The sequence below is a fragment of the Grampus griseus genome (genome assembly GCF_964374135.1).
Source record: "Grampus griseus genome assembly, chromosome: 1".
NCBI classification, from domain to species: Eukaryota; Metazoa; Chordata; class Mammalia; order Artiodactyla; family Delphinidae; genus Grampus; species Grampus griseus.
In genome coordinates, this window is record NC_139017.1 from 56,321,295 (window position 1) to 56,339,634 (window position 18,340).

The window sequence follows — 18,340 nt, forward strand, 5'->3', positions numbered from 1 at the left end:
CCAATGAGTACTCGCCAGAACTGCTGCTGCCAGTGTCTTTGTCCCCATAGTGAGCCACAGCTGGCCCCCTCCTCTGCAGGAGATCCTCTAATACTAGCAAGTAGGTCTGGCCCAGTCTCTTACAAGGTCACTGCTTTTTTCCCTGGGTCCTTGTGCACATAGGGCCTTGTATGTGCCCTCCAAGAGTGGAGTTTCTGTTTCCCCTAGTCCTGTGGAAATCCTGCGATCAAACCCCGCTGGCCTTCAAAGCCAGATTCTCTGGGGGCTCCTCCTCCCATTGCCAGACCCCCAGGCTGGGAAACCTGACGTGGGGCTCAGGACTTTCACTCCTGTGAGAGAACTTCTGTGGTATAATTCTTTTCCAGTTTGTGGGTTGCCCACCTGGTGGGAATGGATTTGATTTTATAGTGATTGCGATGACTCCGGTCATCTTGTGGCTGTTTCTTTGTCTTTGGATGTAGGATATCTTTTTGGTAGATTCCAGCATTTGTTTTGTTGATGGTTGTTCAGCAGTTAGTTGTGATTTCAGTGTTTTTGTATGAAAGGGTGAGCTCACGTCCTTCTACTCTGCCATCTTGCCAGCCAAATCGCTAAGTGCTTTGATAGGGAAGAATACAGTGATGACTAGAACACAGTCTCTTACATAAGTGACTAGGTTAGTCTCAACAGACTAGTATTCAGGCCATTATAGGGAGACGTATTATCCTAGGGCCATGCAAAGAATGCTTAGCAGGCTCAACAAAATGGAACTTACATTCCAAAACCTTGAGTTTTTCTCAAAAATCCATTCATTATTTACTGTTGTTTTCACAAATACTTTTGTTGCCACGTTTGAATTTTAAGATCCTATGTGTAAGAGATAGTCTGTGTTAAAGACTAACCTAAGTCTATTTGGGCAGTTTCTGCTTTTCTCCTCATTGTGTTCTATACTTGGCCATCTGTTCATCACTTAATATGCTTTCCCTTAAAGGGATCCATTTCCTCCAGAGTTTACATCCCCCACCTCCCTAATTTTGGAAACATGTATTCCATCTCTCTTTTTCCCTCCCTCCTTCTCTTCCTCTCCATATATATGTGTGTGTGTGTGTGAGTGTGTTCATATGTGTGCCCATATATGTGTTATATATACATACATACAGATAGATAGTTACTCGTTCTTTATCATGTCTAGTTTTCTGATTTTTTCAGTAACTCAACTGGATTCATATTCAGAAGTATAGACTTTCAGGGGAATATAAAAAAAAAACCCCAAATGCAGACATGAACCTGATCTTACTGTTACTTCCTTGACTGCCTGATTTCATGTGGCTGCTTTGGCAAGTTTTGTGGTCATTTCCCCTTCCTTTCTTATTTGTTTGTGAATATTTTCCCTTTCAGAGTTACACTCTTGGTTGAAGAGGGTGATCTGCTCAGAGGACTCTTGAGTATGTTGTGCACCACGTGGTAGATGTCAGTGAGTTCCCTTTCCACCTGTTAGTCAGATGTGACCTATTTTAATGAGTTCTTTCTTCTCTTGCTCCTCCTTGTTTCTAGTTATCTCTAACCTTTGCTTAATTTTTTTTCTCTAATTGATTAGCTGCCTTTAAAAAAGTCATTCTTCAAAGTGAAGGAGTGGCATGGATATATATACGCTACCAAATGTAAGATAGATAGCTAGTGGGAAGCAGCTGCATAGTGCAGGGAGATCAGCTCGGTGCTTTGTGACCACCTAGGGGGTGGGATAGGGAGGGTGGGAGGGAGACGCAAGAGGGAGGAGATATGGGGATATATGTATGTGTATGGCTGATTCACTTTGTTATAAAGCAGAAACTAACACACCACTATAAAGCAATTATACTCCAATAAAGATGTTAAAAAAAGTCATTCTTTGAATAATATGTTTTAACCTTTAGTATAACTATTCATATATGTTCTTTTTTTAATCTACCAGATACTATTTTCCTCTTTTGCCACCTCAGTTTATCTTGAAGAGGCGTAGATAATACATTCAAATAGACATTGCTCATATTTCTTATTCTAAGGCTATACTAGCCTTTCCAAACACATCAAGTTTTATACATTAAATAGCTACAGTTTTTTGTATGTCAGTCATACATAATACACTTTAAAAAAAAGGAAAATGGGGCTTCCCTGGCGGCGCAGTGGTTGAGAGTCCGTCTGCCGATGCAGGGGACACGGGTTCGTGCCCCGGTCCAGGAAGATCCCACATGCCGCCGAGCGCCTAGGCCTGTGAGCCAAAGCCACTGAGCCTGCTCGTCCGGAGCCTGTGCTCCGCAACGGGAGAGACCACAACTGTGAGAGGCCCGTATACTGCAAAAAAAAAAAAGGAAAATTAAAATACATTTGCAAAACACTGAAATTCAAAATGTAAATAACTAAATAAATTCTAACTCATTAACATCCCAGAAAAATGTAAAATGAAACACACATATACACATAGAAAGGAATATACTAGTGTCATGATTAAGAAAGCAGTTTGCTTAATGTTGTTAATTGTCCTTCAGGTAAGGTTTATTGGCTGCCCTAGTTCTCTTGAGTGTGGTTGACAGGTTTCAACAATTAATGATACATTTTTATTAATCACTTACACTTAGCAACTACAGGGATTATTAATTAGAAACTTGTAATTAGATTCAGAATGACAGTGATGATGATTTAGTTGGAAAGAAACATGCAATTTGTGGTCTCCTCTACCATGGACCTTCTGTCTATAATAAATTAGCTTGCTTTTGACAGTGGGAAATGTTAGAACATTTCAGTAATTAAGGAATATCTTTTGTTTTACATTAATGATTTATATTTGTATATAAGCTTCTATATAGAACAAGTATATTCTGGCTCTGTGATGTGAGAAAGAATTAGAGATTATATTATATTAAGTCATTAAAATGTAGCTTTGGGCTTCCCTGGTGGCGCAGTGGTTGAGAGTCCGCCTGCCGATGCAGGGGACATGGGTTTGTGCCCCAGTCTGGGAAGATCCCACATGCCGCGGAGCGGCTGGGCCCGTGAGCCATGGCCGCTGAGCCTGCGTGTCCGGAGCCTGTGTTCCGCAACAGGAGAGGCCACAACAGTGAGAGGCCCACGTACTGCAAACAAACAAACAAACAAAAAATGTAGCTTTATTGTTTGGCTGTCAAAAATGACATACATTATTTACAACTAATTAATCAAAATGAATCACTTTTGTACTCTTCCAGGTTGGCAGGTATCATTATTACAGACCTGTGTTCCTGCAGATTTTGCACAATCAGTAAGGTTTTGGGTTTTTTCTCCCCAGTGTGTTTAGAAGAGAGTCTATACCAACCTGTGGTTGCCTATATTACTTTCAACAAACATTTATTACTTATTAAGAAAGACCAAAATTAAGGGGAAAAATCTCTGAAAACCCTCAGTAGTCACATTTTGTTTGCGCTTACTTTTCAGCCTTTTATTTTATGAGTAATTCTTTAGTTGAAAAGAAAAGAAAATGAGATTTTGTGCTTATTTGTCCCTAATTTTGTAATTTATTTTTAACTTTGAAAAAAAAGCATTGTGTATGTGTGTGTCTGTATTTTTTATTCCTTTTATGATGTTTGTTGATACTAGTTCTGAAATTTTTCTTTTATGATTAGAAGGAAAAACATTGCTAACAGAAACACGATTTTTTTCAAAGCAGGGAGTGACCAAAGTTAAGAGACCCTTTAAATTATTTTGATTGCAGTATCATATATATTTATTTTGTTTGATCTAAAAATTTACATCTATTGTATCTTCTTTTGGTGTTGCACAATTGGTTTCTGCTCTCTGCATGCTAGAAATCAGTGGATAAGACAAAGCAAACCTGGAATGCTTTTTTAGTTACTTTGAAGTGCTGCTGGGCAGGCTACTGAGGACTCAGTAACATTAAGAATAAAAATGATAGCTAACACTTGAGTACTACTATGTGCCAGGCACCGTGTGTAGTACCTCACATGCATTTTCATTTAATTTTTACAACACTACCTGATTGATTCTCTATTTCACTGATGTTTAGATTAAAGAAAGTAATAGTCCTACAGTATGAGTCCAATGACATCTGAAATGCTCTGTATGGTCCTGCTTTCTGAAGGAGACCAGTAGCTGAAGGGAAATTGAAATCCATGAGGAAAACGTTCATGAGAAGGAGTTGAAATTATTCATATTAGAAGAGTCTCTACCAAATCCTACTCTCTAAGTTAAAGAGAGTCTGTCAGAAACCTCTGCTAAAGTTAAACTTTATACAGGAAGTTGAAACTGTTAGCTACAAATTTTCTCAACTAACTCTCTTAACATCGTCAGACTTCATCAAAGCCTCATATCTAGTCGGAATAGGAAATGTCCTCCTCGTCAGTCAACACTCACAAACCTGGGCAATTTCATGTCTTTAGAGAGAATTTGCCTGATTTCTCATTTTCCTCTCTCCAGTGTTTTCCTTCCCAGTTACCTTAAGTGTATGAACATATTCTAAAAACAAAGCAGCAATGAACTAATCCTTCCATTCTTTCCACAATTGAGTGTTACTATGTGCTAAAGGCTACTATATAAAGACAAATAAGACATAATCCCAGCCCTCACAGAGCTTGGGTTTTAAGAGTGTGACATGAATGTTATAGATATTAAGTACATGACTAGATAATGTAAACAGGCATGTTTTCATGGAAGTCTTGTAGATATTATTGTAGGAGTCTATGTAAGGCCAAAAAAGAAGAAGTGGCTAATTTGGTGGGGAATCGGAGTTGATAAGGGAAATGTAATGCTTGAATTGACCCTGCAGTTCCCTTTAGCTCTATTACTCTCTTACCTCCCATATTTCATGAGTTTGCATAAAGAAAAATCTACATTTAGTATCTTTACTTCCCACTCATTCATTCCTCAAACCTTGTACTCCAGATTCTACCCCAGCAGTCTACATTATAGGCATTCATATTGCTTGGGTGAAGATAGCTTATTTTTTTAAACATCTTTATTGGAGTATAATTGCTCTACAGTGGTGTGTCAATTTCTGCTTTATAACAAAATGAATTAGCTATACATATACACACATCCCCATATCTCCTCCCTTGTGCGTCTCCCTCCCACCCTCCCTATCCCACCACTCTAGGTGGTCACAAAGCACCGAGCTGACCTCCCTGTGCTATGCAGCTGCTTCCCACTAGCTATCTATTTTACACTTGGTAGTATATATAAGTCTATGCCACTCTCTCACTTCGTCCCAGCTTACCCTTCCCTGTCACTGTGTCCTCAAGTCCATTCTCTACGTCTGCATCTTTATTCTTGTCCTGCCCCTAGGTTCTTCAGAACCTTTTTTTTTAGATTCTATATATATGTGTTAGCATATAGTATTTCTTTTTCTGACTTTACTCTGTATGACAGACTCTAGGTCCATCCACCTCACTACAAATAACTCAATTTCATTTCTTTTTATGGCTGAGTAATATTCCATTGTATATATGTGCCATATCTTCTTTATCCATTCATCTGTCAATGGACACTTAGGTTACTTCCATCTCCTGGCTATTGTAAATAGAGCTGCAGTGAACATTGCGGTACATGACTATTTTTTGTTTGTTTTTTGGCGGTACTCAGGCCTCTCACTGTTGTGGCCTCTCGCGTTGCAGAGCACAGGCTCCAGACGCGCAGGCTCAGTGGCCATGGTCACGGGCCCAGCCGCTCCGCGGCATGTGGGATCCTCCCGGACCGGGACACGAACCCTTGTCCCCTGCATCGGCAGGCGGACTCTCAACCACTGCGCCACCAGGAAAGCCCCATGACTCTTTTTGAATTCTGGTTTTCTCAGGGTATATGCCCAGTAGTGGGATTGCTGGGTCGTATGGTAGTTCTATTTTTACTTTTTTAAGGAACCTCCATATTGTTTTCCATAGTGGCTGTATCAATTTACATTCCCACCAACAGTGTAGGAGGGTTCCCTTTTCTCCACACCCTCTCCAGCATTTATTGTTTGTAGATTTTTTGATGATGGCCATTCTGACTGGTGTGAGATTATACCTCATTGTAGTTTTGATTTGCATTTCTCTAATGATTAGTGTTGTTGAGCATTCTTTCATGTGTTTGTTGGCAATCTGTATATCTTCTTTGGAGAAATATCTGTTTAGGTCTTCTGCTCTTTTTTGGATTGGGTTGTTTTGTTTTCTTTGATATTGAGCTGCATGACCTGCTTGTAAAGTTTGGAGATTAATCCTTTGTCAGCTGCTTCATTTGCAAATATTTTCTCCCATTCTGAGAGTTGTCTTTTCATCTTGTTTATGGTTTCCTTTGCTGTGCAGAAGCTTTGAAGTTTCATTAGGTCCCATTTGTTTATTTTTGTTTTTATTTCCATTTCTCTAGGAGGTGGGTCAAAAAGGATCTTGTTGTGATTTATGTCATAGAGTGTTCTGCCTATGTTTTACTCTAAAAGATTTAAAGTGCCTGGCCTTACATTTAGGTCTTTAATCCATTTTGAGTTTATTTTTTTGTACGGTGTTAGGAAGTGTTCTAAATTTCATTCTTTTACATGTAGCTGTCCAGTTTTTCCAGCACCACTTATTGAAGAGGCTATTTTTTCTCCATTGGATATTCTTGCCTCATTTATCAAAAATAAGGTGACCATATGTGCGTGGGTTTATCTCTGGGTTTTTTATCCTGTTCCATTGATCTGTATTTCTGTTTTTGTGCCAGTACCATATTGTCTTGATTATTGTAGCTTTGTAGCTTATTGTCTTGATTACTGTAGCTTTGTAGTATAGTCTGAAGTCAGGGAGCCTTATTCCTCCAGCTCAGTTTTTCTTTCTCAAGATTGCTGTGGCTATTTGGGATCTTTTGTGTTTCCATACAAATTGTGAAATTTTTTGTTCTAGTTCTGTGAAAAATGCCAGTGGTAGTTTGATAGGGATTGCATTGAATCTGTAGATTGCTTTGGGGAGTATAGTCATTTTCACAATGTTGATTCTTCCAATCCAAGAACATGGTATATCTCTCCATCTATTTGTATCATCTTTAATTTCTTTCATCAGTGTCTTATAGTTTTCTGCACACAGGTCTTTTGTCTCCTTAGGTAGGTTTATTCCTAGATATTTTATTCTTTTTGTTGCAGTCGTAAATGGGAGTGTTTCCTTAATTTCTCTTTCAGATTTTTCATCATTAGTGTAAAGGAATGCAAGAGATTTCTGTGCATTAATTTTGTATCCTACAACTTTGCCATATTCATTGATTAGTCTAGTAGTTTTCTGGTAGCATCTTTAGGATTCTCTATGTATAGTATCATGTCATCAGCAAACAGTGACAGTTTTACTTCTTCTTTTCTGATTTGGATTCCTTTTATTTCTTTTTCTTCTCTGATTGCTGTGGCTAAAACTTCCAAAACTATGTTGAATAATAGTGGTGAGAGTGGGCAACCATGTCTTGCTCCTGATCTTAGGGGAAATGGTTTCAGTTTTTCACCATTGAGAATGATGTTGGCTGTGGTTTTTTCATATATGGCCTTTATTATGTTGAGGTAAGTTCCCTCTATGCCTACTTTCTGGAGAGTTTTTATCATAAATGGTGTTGAATTTTGTCAAAATCTTTTTCTGCATCTATTGAGATGATCATATAGTTTTTCTCTTTCAATTTGTTAATATGGTCTATCACATTGATTGATTTGTGTATATTGAAGAATCCTTGCATTCCTGGGGTAAACCCCACTTGATCATGGTGTATGATCCTTTTAATGTGTTGTTGGATTCTGTTTGCTAGTATTTTGTTGAGGATTTTTGCAACTATGTTCATCAGTGATATTGGCGTATAGTTATCGCTCTCTGTGACATCTTTGTCTGGTTTTGGTATCAGGGTGATCTTGGCCTCGAAGATAGAGTTTGGGAGTGTTCCTCCCTCTGCTATATTTTAGAAGAGTTTAAGAAGGATAGGTGTTAGCTCTTCTGTAAATGTTTGATAGAATTTGCCTGTCAAGCCGTCTGGCCCTGGGCTTTTGTTTGTTGGAAGATTTTTAATCACTGTCTCCACTTAGTGTTTGTGATAGGTCTGTTTATATTTTCTATTTCGTCCCGGTTCCGTCTCGGAAGGTTGTGCTTTCCTAAGAATTTGTACGTTTCTTCCAGGTTGTCCATTTTATTGGCATATAGTTGTTTGTAGTAGTCTCTCATGGTCCTTTGCAGTGTCAGTTGTTACTTCTCCTTTTTCATTTCTAATTCTATTGATTTGAGTCTTCTCCCTTTTTTTCTTGATGAGTCTGGCTAATGGTTTATCAATTTTGTTTATGTTCTCAAAGAACCAGCTTTTAGTTTTATTGATCTTTGCTATTGTTCCTTCGTTTCTTTTTCATTTATTTCTGATCTAATCTTTATGATTTCTTTCCTTCTGCTGACTCTGGGATTATTTTGTTCTTCTTTCTCTAATTGCTTTAGGTATGGTTTGGTTGTTTATTTGAGATGTTTCTTGTTTCTTGAGGTAGGATTGTATTGCTAACAACTTCCTTCTTAGAACTGCTTTTGCTGCATCCCATAGGTTTTGGGTCGTCATGTTTTCATTGTCATTTGTTTCTAGGTATTTTTTGATTTCCTCTTTCATTTCTTCAGTGATCTCTTGGTTATTAAGTAGTGTATTGTTTAGCCTCCATGTGTTTGTATTTTTTACAGATTTTTTTCCTGTAATTGATATCTAGTCTCATAGCATTGTGGTTGGAAAAGATGCTTGATACGATTTCAACTTTCTTAAGTTTACCAAGGCTTGATTTGTGACCCAAGATATGATCTATCCTGCAGATAGTTCCATGAGCAGTTGAGAAGAACGTGTATTCTGTTGATTTTGGATGGAATGTCCTATACATATCAATTAAGTCCATCTTGTTTAATGTGTTATTTAAAGCTTGTGTTTCCTTATTTTTTTTTATTAATTTATTAATTTATTTCTTTATTTTTGGCTGTGTTGGGTCTTCGTTTCTATGTGAGGGCTTTCTCTAGTTGTGGCAAGCGGGGGCCACTCTTCATCGCGGTGCACGGGCCTCTCACTATCGTGGCCTTTCTTGCTGCGGAGCACAGGCTCCACATGTGCAGGCTCAGTAGTTGTGGCTCACGGGCCTAGTTGCTTCGTGGCATGTGGGATCTTCCCAGACCAGGGCTCGAACCCGTGTCCCCTGCATTAGCAGGCAGATTCTCAACCACTGCGCCACCAGGGAAGCCCTTGTGTTTCCTTATTTATTTTCATTTTGGATGATCTGTCTGTTGGTGAAAGTGGGGTGTTAAAGTCCCCTACTATGAATGTGTTACTGTCGATTTCCCCTTTTATGGCTTTAGCATTTGCCTTGTGTATAGAGGTGCTCCTATGTTGGGTGCCTAAATATTTACAATTGTTATATCTTCTTCTTGGATTGATCCCTTGATCATTATGTAGTGTTCTTCTTTGTCTCTTGTAATAGTCTTTATTTTAAAGTCTGTTTTCTCTGATATGAGAATTGCTACTCCAGCTTTCTTTTGGTTTCCATTTGCATGGAATATCTTTTTCCATCCCTTCACTTTCAGTCTGTATGTGTCCCTAGGTCTGAAGTGGGTCTCTTGTAGACAGCATATATACAGGTCTTGTTTTGGTATCCATTAAGCCAGTCTGTGTCTTTTGGTTGGAGCATTTAATCCATTTACACTTAAGGTAATTATTGATATGTATGTTCCTATTACCATTTTCTTAATTGTTTTGTGTTTATTTTGTAGGTCTTTTCCTTTGCTTGTATTTCCTGTCTAGAGAAGTTCCATTAGCATTTGTTGTAAAGCTGGTTTGGTGGTGCTGAATTCTCTTAACTTTTGCTTTCCTATAAACCTTTGATTTCTCTGTTGAATCTGAATGAGATCCTTGCTGGGTAGAGTAATCTTGGTTGTAGGTTTTTCCCTTTCATCACTTTAAATATGTCTTCCACTCCCTTCTGGCTTGCAGAGTTTCTGCTGAAAGATCAGCTGTTAACCTTATGGGCATTCCCTTGTATATTATTTGTTGCTTTTCCCTTGGTGCCTTTAGTATTTTTTCTTCGTATTTAATTTTTGAAAGTTTGATTAATATGTGTCTTGGTGCGTTTCTCCTTGGATTTATCATATATGGGACTCTCTGCGCTTCCTGGAGTTGATTGACTATTTCCTTTCCCATACTAGGGAAGTTTCAACTATGATCTCTTCAAATATTTCTCAGTCCCTTTCTTTTTCTCTTCGTCTTCTGGGACCCCTATAGTTCGAAATTCGTGTGTTTAATCTTGTCCCAGAGGTGTCTGAGACTGTCCTCAATTCTTTTCATTCTTTTTTCTTTATTCTCTTCTGCAGTAGTTATTTCCACTATTTTATCTTCCAGGTCACTTATCCGTTCTTCTGCCTCTGTTTTTCTGCTTTTGATTCCTTCTAGAGAATTTTAAATGTCATTTATTTTGGTGTTCATCATTGTTTGTTTGATCTTTAGTTCTTCTAATTCGTTGTTAAATGTTTCTTGTATTTTCTCCATTCTATTTCCAAGATTTTGGATCATTTTTACTCTCATTACTCTGAATTCTTTTTCAGGTAGCCTGCCTATTTCCTCTTCATTTGTTTGGTCTGGTAGGTTTTTACCTTGCTCCTTCATCTGCTGTGTGTTTCTGTGTTTTCTCATTTTGCTTAACTTACTGTGTGTGGGCTCTCCTTTTCGCAGGCTGCATGTTTGTAGTTCCCGTTGTTTTTGGTGTCTGTCCCCAGTGGCTAAGGTTGGTTCAGTGGATTGTGTAGGCTTCCTGGTGGAGGGGACTAGTACCTGTGTTCTGGTGGATGAGGCTGGATCTTGTCTTTCTGGTGGGCAGGACCGCATCTGGTTGTGTTTTGGGATGTCTGTTACCTTATTATGATTTTAGGCAGCCTCTCTGATAATGGGTGGGGTTGTGTTTCTGTCTTGCTAGCTTGGCATGGGGTGTTCAGCACTGGAACTTGCTGGTTGTTGAGTGGAGCTGGGTCATAGCTTTGAGATGGAAATCTCTGGGAGAGCTTTTGCCATTTGATATTACTTGAGGCTGGGAGGTCTCTGGTGGACCAATGTCCTGAACTCGGCTCTCCCACCTCAGAGGCACAGGTCTGACACCTGGCCAGAGCACCAAGACCCTATCAGCCACATGGCTTGGTCAGCTCTCCTGTCTCAGAGTTGCCTGAGGGCCAGGCATCCTGTCGGGGGCTCCTCTCCTCGAATCCTGGAGACGCCTGTGGGCGGCCTCCTGTCAGGGGCTTCCCAGTCAGGTGCAGTCACCTGAGGGCTGGGTGTTGGGTCTGAGTCATACAGTGCGCTGGGTGCTCGCCTTCTCTGCTCCTGAGTGCAGCATCGGGGGTTAGGCAGGTGTCTGAGGCCCAGGTCATGGCTTCCACCCAGGTTTACATCTAGCCCACAGGTTTACATCTGGGCTCCATGGTTACGACTTCGGGGGTTTACGTCTGAGGGTTTACTTCCGAATCCCAGTTTTACATCTGGGCCCGGTTTACCACCTGGGGGGTTTATGTCTGGGGGTTTTGCGTCTGGACCCCAGGTTTACGTCTCAAGATAGCTTTAATAGCTGACATTTATATAGCTCTTGCCTTTTGCCAGCCACTGTAATATGTGTTTTGCATATAGTAACTTGCCTAACTCCTACAGTACTCTATAAGATATATACTGTTATTATTCTCATTTTAGAAATAGGCTGCTTAAGAATAGAGAGGTTAAGTAATTTGACCAGGATCACAGCTAGTAAGTGGTGGAACTGAGTTTCAGATGCAGGCAGTTTGGCTCCAGGACCAGTTAAGAATGATTGAATGAACCTGGTTCCCATTTACCCATGTCTGCACACAGATGTTCATATACTAAATGCCACTAATTTTCAAGGCATTACTTTTTAATTTTTTTTTTCTAGTTGTAATGGATTTTCCTTCTTCCCCTCCCCTCTGATTATCCATTTAGGAAACTTTTATCGGTCTTATGGCCAAGTACTAATCTAGGCACTGGCAATATAGAAATAAAAGTTAGTCTCCATTGCCAAGAAACTGAGTCTAATGGGAGAAGATGTAGAGGATAACAGTCAATAATAATAGGATGTGGTAAGTGCTATGATTGAAGATGCCTAGAGGGAGCGCACTTAGCCTAGCCAGAAGAGGGTAACTCCTGACCTGAATTTTTTTTTTTTTTTTTTTTTTTTTTTGCGGTACGCGGGCCTCTCACTGTTGTGGCCTCTCCCATTGCGGAGCACAGGCTCTGGACACGGAGGCACAGCGGCCATGGCTCACAGGCCTAGTCGCTCCATGGCATGTGGGATCTTCCCGGACTGGGGCATGAACACTTGTCCCCTACATCGGCAGGCGGACTCTCAACCACTGCGCCACCAGGGAAGCCCCTGACCTGAATTTTGATGGATTAGGATTTAGCCAAGGATAGGAATCCCAGCCTTCTTTCATTTGTCCTCACTATCTCTCTTTTTTTCTCTTTATGTAGAATGGAGCGCATTTGTTTTTTCAGAACCTTCAGAGTTATCATTTTATGTTTCTGCCTGATTCCATTGTTCCTTCTCTCTTCTTCTTTGTCACGTTTTACTTGCCAACCTCCTCACTATGTTTTCCACCACACTTCGTGTCTTTTTTCTTTCTTATTTTTTTCTTAGTTTATTTCTTTAGTCCTCCCTAGAAACTCTGTCTTATCTAATATAGTAGAGACTTAAATTTACTTTTCTTTAGCCCCCTTTCTTCCTGTCTAGCAAGATGGCCAGTAAATATATAAGACTCATGGTCAGTAGTATTTAACCTCTCTGTGCCACAGTTTCCTCACCTTTAAAATGGGCACACTAGTAGTGACTACCTCATTAGGTTGTTTAGAGGATAAAGTGAGTTAATGCCTGTAAAACTTAGAAGAGTGCCTGGAATATAAATAAAAAAGGCAGACAGTCAATAAAAGCTTGGGACTCCTATCTTCCTTGGCTAAGTCCTATTTTTGTCCAAATATTTGGCCCCTGACTTGCTGTTGTTTCTGCCTTAATTGTTCATCAGGGATCTGGTTTTACTTCAGTGTGCCCATTTTCTTTCCTTCTCCTTGGGGTTCTCCTTTGCTAGTCTAGGTGCTTACAGTTCTGATTTCCTTTTTGTGGTGGACAGTAACTTGGGAGGTTGTCAGGAAGACAAGGCATTGTTATCATTCATGTTTCATGACATATTAGTAGGGATTTATAATAATAAAATAGGTTTTTGTTTCATATAGCAACAAGGTTCATTAAAAAATTAAAATCCTTTCCCCATTATTATAGTTATGCATATTTATTTTAAAAGATAAAAATATTACAGAAATATAAAACTTAAAAGTGAAATATGCATTCCCTAAATATTTATTGGGTGCCTACTATGCGATAAGATACTCTTAGGTGCTGGAACATAATTGCTGTTAATAGTTTGGTGTATATGCTTACAGTTATTTTTAAAGGTCTTTGTAATCATATAAGTAACAATATTTACTAAAATAAAACCATACTTAAAATTACTCTTTTGTTTCTTTTCATCACCAAATAATATATTTTAGGTGATTTTCATGTTAGCATATAAAGATTCACCAATTCTTTTAAACTACTGGATAGTATTCTTTTGGATGGATATACTATAATTTAATTAATAAAACTCCTATTGATGGATTCCTGATAGTTTTCAATTCCTTATTATTATAAACAGTGATGCAATGAAAATCCTCTTACATATATATTTTTGGCATATGTATTTCTGGATAATAAATTTCTAGAAGTGGAGTTGCTGGATCAAATGGTATATTAATTTAGAATCTTAATAAATTAAAAAAGATTGCTCGTTTAAACATCAACCTTCTTGTCTGTTTCCCCATACTTTTATCAACATTAGGTGTTATTATTCTTTATACTGTCTGCCAGTCTAATTGGTGAATATGTTTCATTGTTTTAATTTGCATTGAAAAATTATTGAGATAGGGCTTTCTTTAATATCTTTATTGGCTAGTTGTATTTTATATGTTTTGACCTGTACTATGTTCATGTCATTGGCCCACTTTTCTGTTGGATTGTTCTTTATTTTATTGCTTAGTAAGATCTTGGTATATTAGGTAAAATAGCCCTGTCATATGTTGGAAAAATTTTTTTTGCTTGTTTTTTAATATATATTGTACCTTACTTCATAGAAATTTTTAATTTATAGGTAGTTATATTTCTTATTTTTTCTTATAGCATCTTGGTTTTGTTTCATGCTTAGGAATTCCTTTCCCAACAAGAATAATAAGAATCTGAAAGATTCTGTATATCAGTAATACTTTTTGAGTTTTATCATAATCAGGATTAATGATAGGGCTTCCCTGGTGGTGCAGTGGTTGAGAGTCCGCCTGCTGATGCAGGGGACACGGGTTCGTGCCCCGATCCAGGAAGATCCCACATGCCGCGGAGTGGCTGGGCCCGTGAGCCATGGCCGCTGAGCCTGCGCGTCCGGAGCCTGTGCTCCGCAACGGGAGAGGCCACAACAGTGAGAGGCCTGCGTACCGCAAAAAAAAGAGATTAATGATGTCTATCAGTGTTTGTTTCCTTTTTTCTTTTTCCTTTTCATTGTGTTCTTAGATTTTGGTCGCCAGTTTAGCATGTACAACTTCATCAAATAATTTGGCACCTTGGTGTATTATGATTTACTGTGTAGCAAATTAGAGTATAAAGTAGGAATGTCTTGGACCCTGCTTAACTGAGTATCAATTTATAAGTACTTATATTATGCTTGGTACTAATTAATAAGAGGGGTGACCAGCAGTCTGTTTGCCTGAGAGTCTAAGTTTAACCTGCTTTCCAGTGTAACTTTTAATAGTGTCCCTTTTCCCTACTGATTTTAAACAAACAAAACCAGCCAATTATTTTACCAGCAAAATAAGTTTATTTGGAATAGCAGAGATGTGTAGTTTGGGACAAGCAAAAAATGGTAAACTATAGGCATATCTGGAGAACGGATGAGAGGGCCTTGCTTTTATAGAGGAAAGGAGGAAATTGGGGAGGGCTGCAGGGGTTCTTCATTGGCTGCAGATGGCGGGCAGCTTGTCCTTGCTGGATCAGGAGGAAATCTTTCTTCCTGCTGGGGTCTGTAAGCTGCGGTGAATGATACATGTGTGAGAACTGCCCCTCCATGGCTTCCTGACTTCACTTTAAATGAGGTTTCCTTTATTCATTTCATATGACTCTCAGAAGTGCCTCAGTTCAGTTTAAAAAATTATAAGGATTGTAAGGGGTAGTAGTTCACATTAGGATATTTTAATATTAAGGCTTCAGTTGTTTCTGTTAACATTATTCCTCCAGTACTTAGTAATACTTCATGTACTTTAGCTTTAAAAAATATCTCATTTCTATTATTTTCATGATGAACTTGTTGCAAAGTTCATAGAGTTGCTTATGTGAGGTATTTCTAGAGCAGTGATGTTAGTGTATATCCTTTTAACCTTCATCCCACCATCCAGAATAATGCTTACTTTTTTTGAAATTTTGGCTTTCATTAGTTTTTTTTGTTTTGTTTTGTTTTTTAATAAATTTATTTACTTATTTTTAGCTGCATTGGGTCTTCGTTGCTGTGTGCAGGCTTTCTCTAGTCGCGGTGAGCGGGGGCTACTCTTTGTTGCAGTGCGCAGGCTTCTCATTGCAGTAGCTTCTCTTGTTGTGGAACACGGGCTCTAGGTGTGCGGGCTTCAGTAGTTGTTGCATGTGGGCTCAGTAGTTGTGGCTCACGGGCTCTAGAGCACAGGCTCAGTAGTTATGGCACATGGGCTTAGTTGCTCCGCGGCATGTGGGATCTTCCCGGACCAGGGCTCGAACCCATGTCCCCTGCATTGGCAGGTGGATTCTTAACCACTGCGCTATCAGGGAAGTCCCAATACTTACTTTTTGAATAAAATGTCCCTCATGATTCTTGTTTATCCGGTATCATCCTAAATATGGTGAAGCATTTGTCTGTGTGTATGCATATAGTTTGTTTATATTTTACTAAATATGTGATAAAATCTTTTCGGATGGATATGACCAAATTTTTTAACCTTGCCAGATAAACCTTTATTTATCATATTAATTTTTGGTGTTGAATGTATCCACTGATACATGAATGAGTTTATGATCGGATCATGGGATTTGTAGCATGCTAAGTAAAACTGTTCTTAACACAGATCCCAATGTGATTCACTTAATGCCAATCCCTACTATACTGTAACAGCATTGATTAAACCTTAGTACTGGGCTTCCCTGGTGGCGCAGTGGTTGAGAGTCTGCCTGCCGATGCAGGGGAGACGGGTTCGTGCCCCGGTATGGGAAGATCCCACATGCCACGGAGCTGCTGGGCCCGTGAGCCATGGCCGCTGAGCCTGTGCGTCTGGAGCCTGTGCTCTGCAACGGGAGAGGCCACAACAGTGAGAGGCCCGCATATTGCAAAAAAACAAAACAAAACAAAAAAAACCTTAGTACTTGCCATCAGCCAGACAGATTTTTATCTAGCTTATTTCATCATTCAGACAATACTTCTCCAGCCTTTTCTTAGGTAGTACTGTGTCAGAGTCTTTGTTATAATGTAGGTGAATTGTGCCCATTACATCTCCTTTCTCTACCAACTGTTACCACTCAAAAAAGATTTATAGACCTTAGAATTACTCATTTTCACCACTGATTGTAAACTGTAACTCAACCTATCTTATTCTTTCTGAAACGATTACTTTACATCTTGGGATGTTTTATACAGTTGCCATTTTAAAAGACCAAATAGTTTCATCTTTCCTTAGTCAAATATCTTGTACTTATCAATATATCTTTAAAAAACCTTAAAAAGTTTTTTTAGATTTCTGGTTGTGTGTTTGTATCATATTATACATGTTTCTTGGTGTTATATATTGATATATATGTCTGACTCTTGTTTTTAGTATTTATTTATCTCAGTAAATATTAATAACTATAGTAATAAAATAATTTAAATAATTTAAATAAAATATTAATTTCTGAGAATGTTCAACTGATGAATAAAGCACCATATAAGAATTTCTAATCATGTTACCATTAGCTTTTAAATTTTCTCTCTTTGGGTAAAGATATTTATTTATAGGTATTTTCAATTTCATACTGTGTAAACTGTAGACAAGAATTTTCATAAAAACTTGTGATTTGAAAATATTTATTGAGGCACTAAAGATAAAATGTATTAATGAAATACTGTTATTTTTGCAATGGGTATAATAATTAAGCAAAAGTATTATTTGATTGTTCATTAGACACACAGTCATGTTTCTTGTTTTAAAATACATTAATATCTAATATAGTATGTAATATAATGTTTGTTCTTTTTGTATTTCTTCTGCAGAGAGTGATAATGAACTCTCGAGTGGAACAGGTGATGTGTCTAAGGATTGTCCTGAGAAGATCCTATATTCTTGGGGAGAATTGCTAGGAAGATGGTAAACTTTTTTTTTTATTGAAAATTTTATATTTACATAATTGATATTAATTTGCTTTATTAATTAAAATCTATGTGTTTACATATCTTAATCTTGAGATTACTTAGGCAGTCAATATAGATGGTCATCTAGGGGTTGAGCCTTCAGCCACTCCAGTGTTTGGCAGTTGGAAAGATGAGTAGGAAAGATCATGCAAAGGAGTCCAAGAAAGATCCTTTGGAGGAAGAGAACCAAGGGTAGGAGGAGAACCAAGGTAGAAATCAAGTGAATTAAGACTATCAAGAAGGAGGAAGTGATCAACTGCTGATAGGTCAAGTCAGAGGAAGCCTGAGAATTTCATTGGGTCCAGCAATTTGAATGTCACTGGTTACTTGGACCAGAACCCCTCTGTGGAGAGGTAGGAATGAAAGCCTGATTGGACTATGTCTAAGAGGAAAGATAATCAGCAGTTATAGATAGATAGGTCTTCGGAGAAGTTTTGCTAGAAGAAGAGGATAAGAAATAGGGACATAATTAGGAAGTGGATGTGGGTTGAGAGATTATTCTGAAAATTAGGATGGCCGATATAGCCTGCACATTGTATGTTGTTGGAAATGATCTAGTAGGAAGAGAAAATTTGATAATGCCAGAGGAAGAGGACACAGTTGCAAGAGAAGTCGATGAATAGGCAAGAAGAGATGGACTTGTTGACTAGTGGAGGAGTTGTATTTAGAAGCGCAGAACATTCATTGTAACAGAAGGAAAGGTGGGGCATGGCTACAAAAGTAATAGCTGACTTAAGTGTACTTACTGTGTGTCGGGTGCTGTTCTAAGCACTTTAGATACCTTAGTTAATTATCATCATGACAACCCTCTGACCTAGGGATTATTATTATCTTCATTTTACAGATGAGAAAATGGAGGTGCAGCTATGTCAGGTAGCTAGTATAAA

General features: G+C 38.5%; 1 protein-coding gene across 1 annotated transcript in view; it reads left to right on the forward strand.

The window, feature by feature from the left end:
* The window catches only part of LOC309825984 (rab GTPase-activating protein 1-like), a 655,950-nt gene that overhangs the window by 166,035 nt on the left and 471,575 nt on the right, over positions 1 to 18,340 (forward strand). The window contains exon 12 of the mRNA XM_082659907.1: positions 17,316 to 17,409. Within this exon, the coding sequence (XP_082516033.1) occupies positions 17,316 to 17,409 (94 nt within the window). The remainder of the gene's footprint in view (positions 1 to 17,315; positions 17,410 to 18,340) is intronic.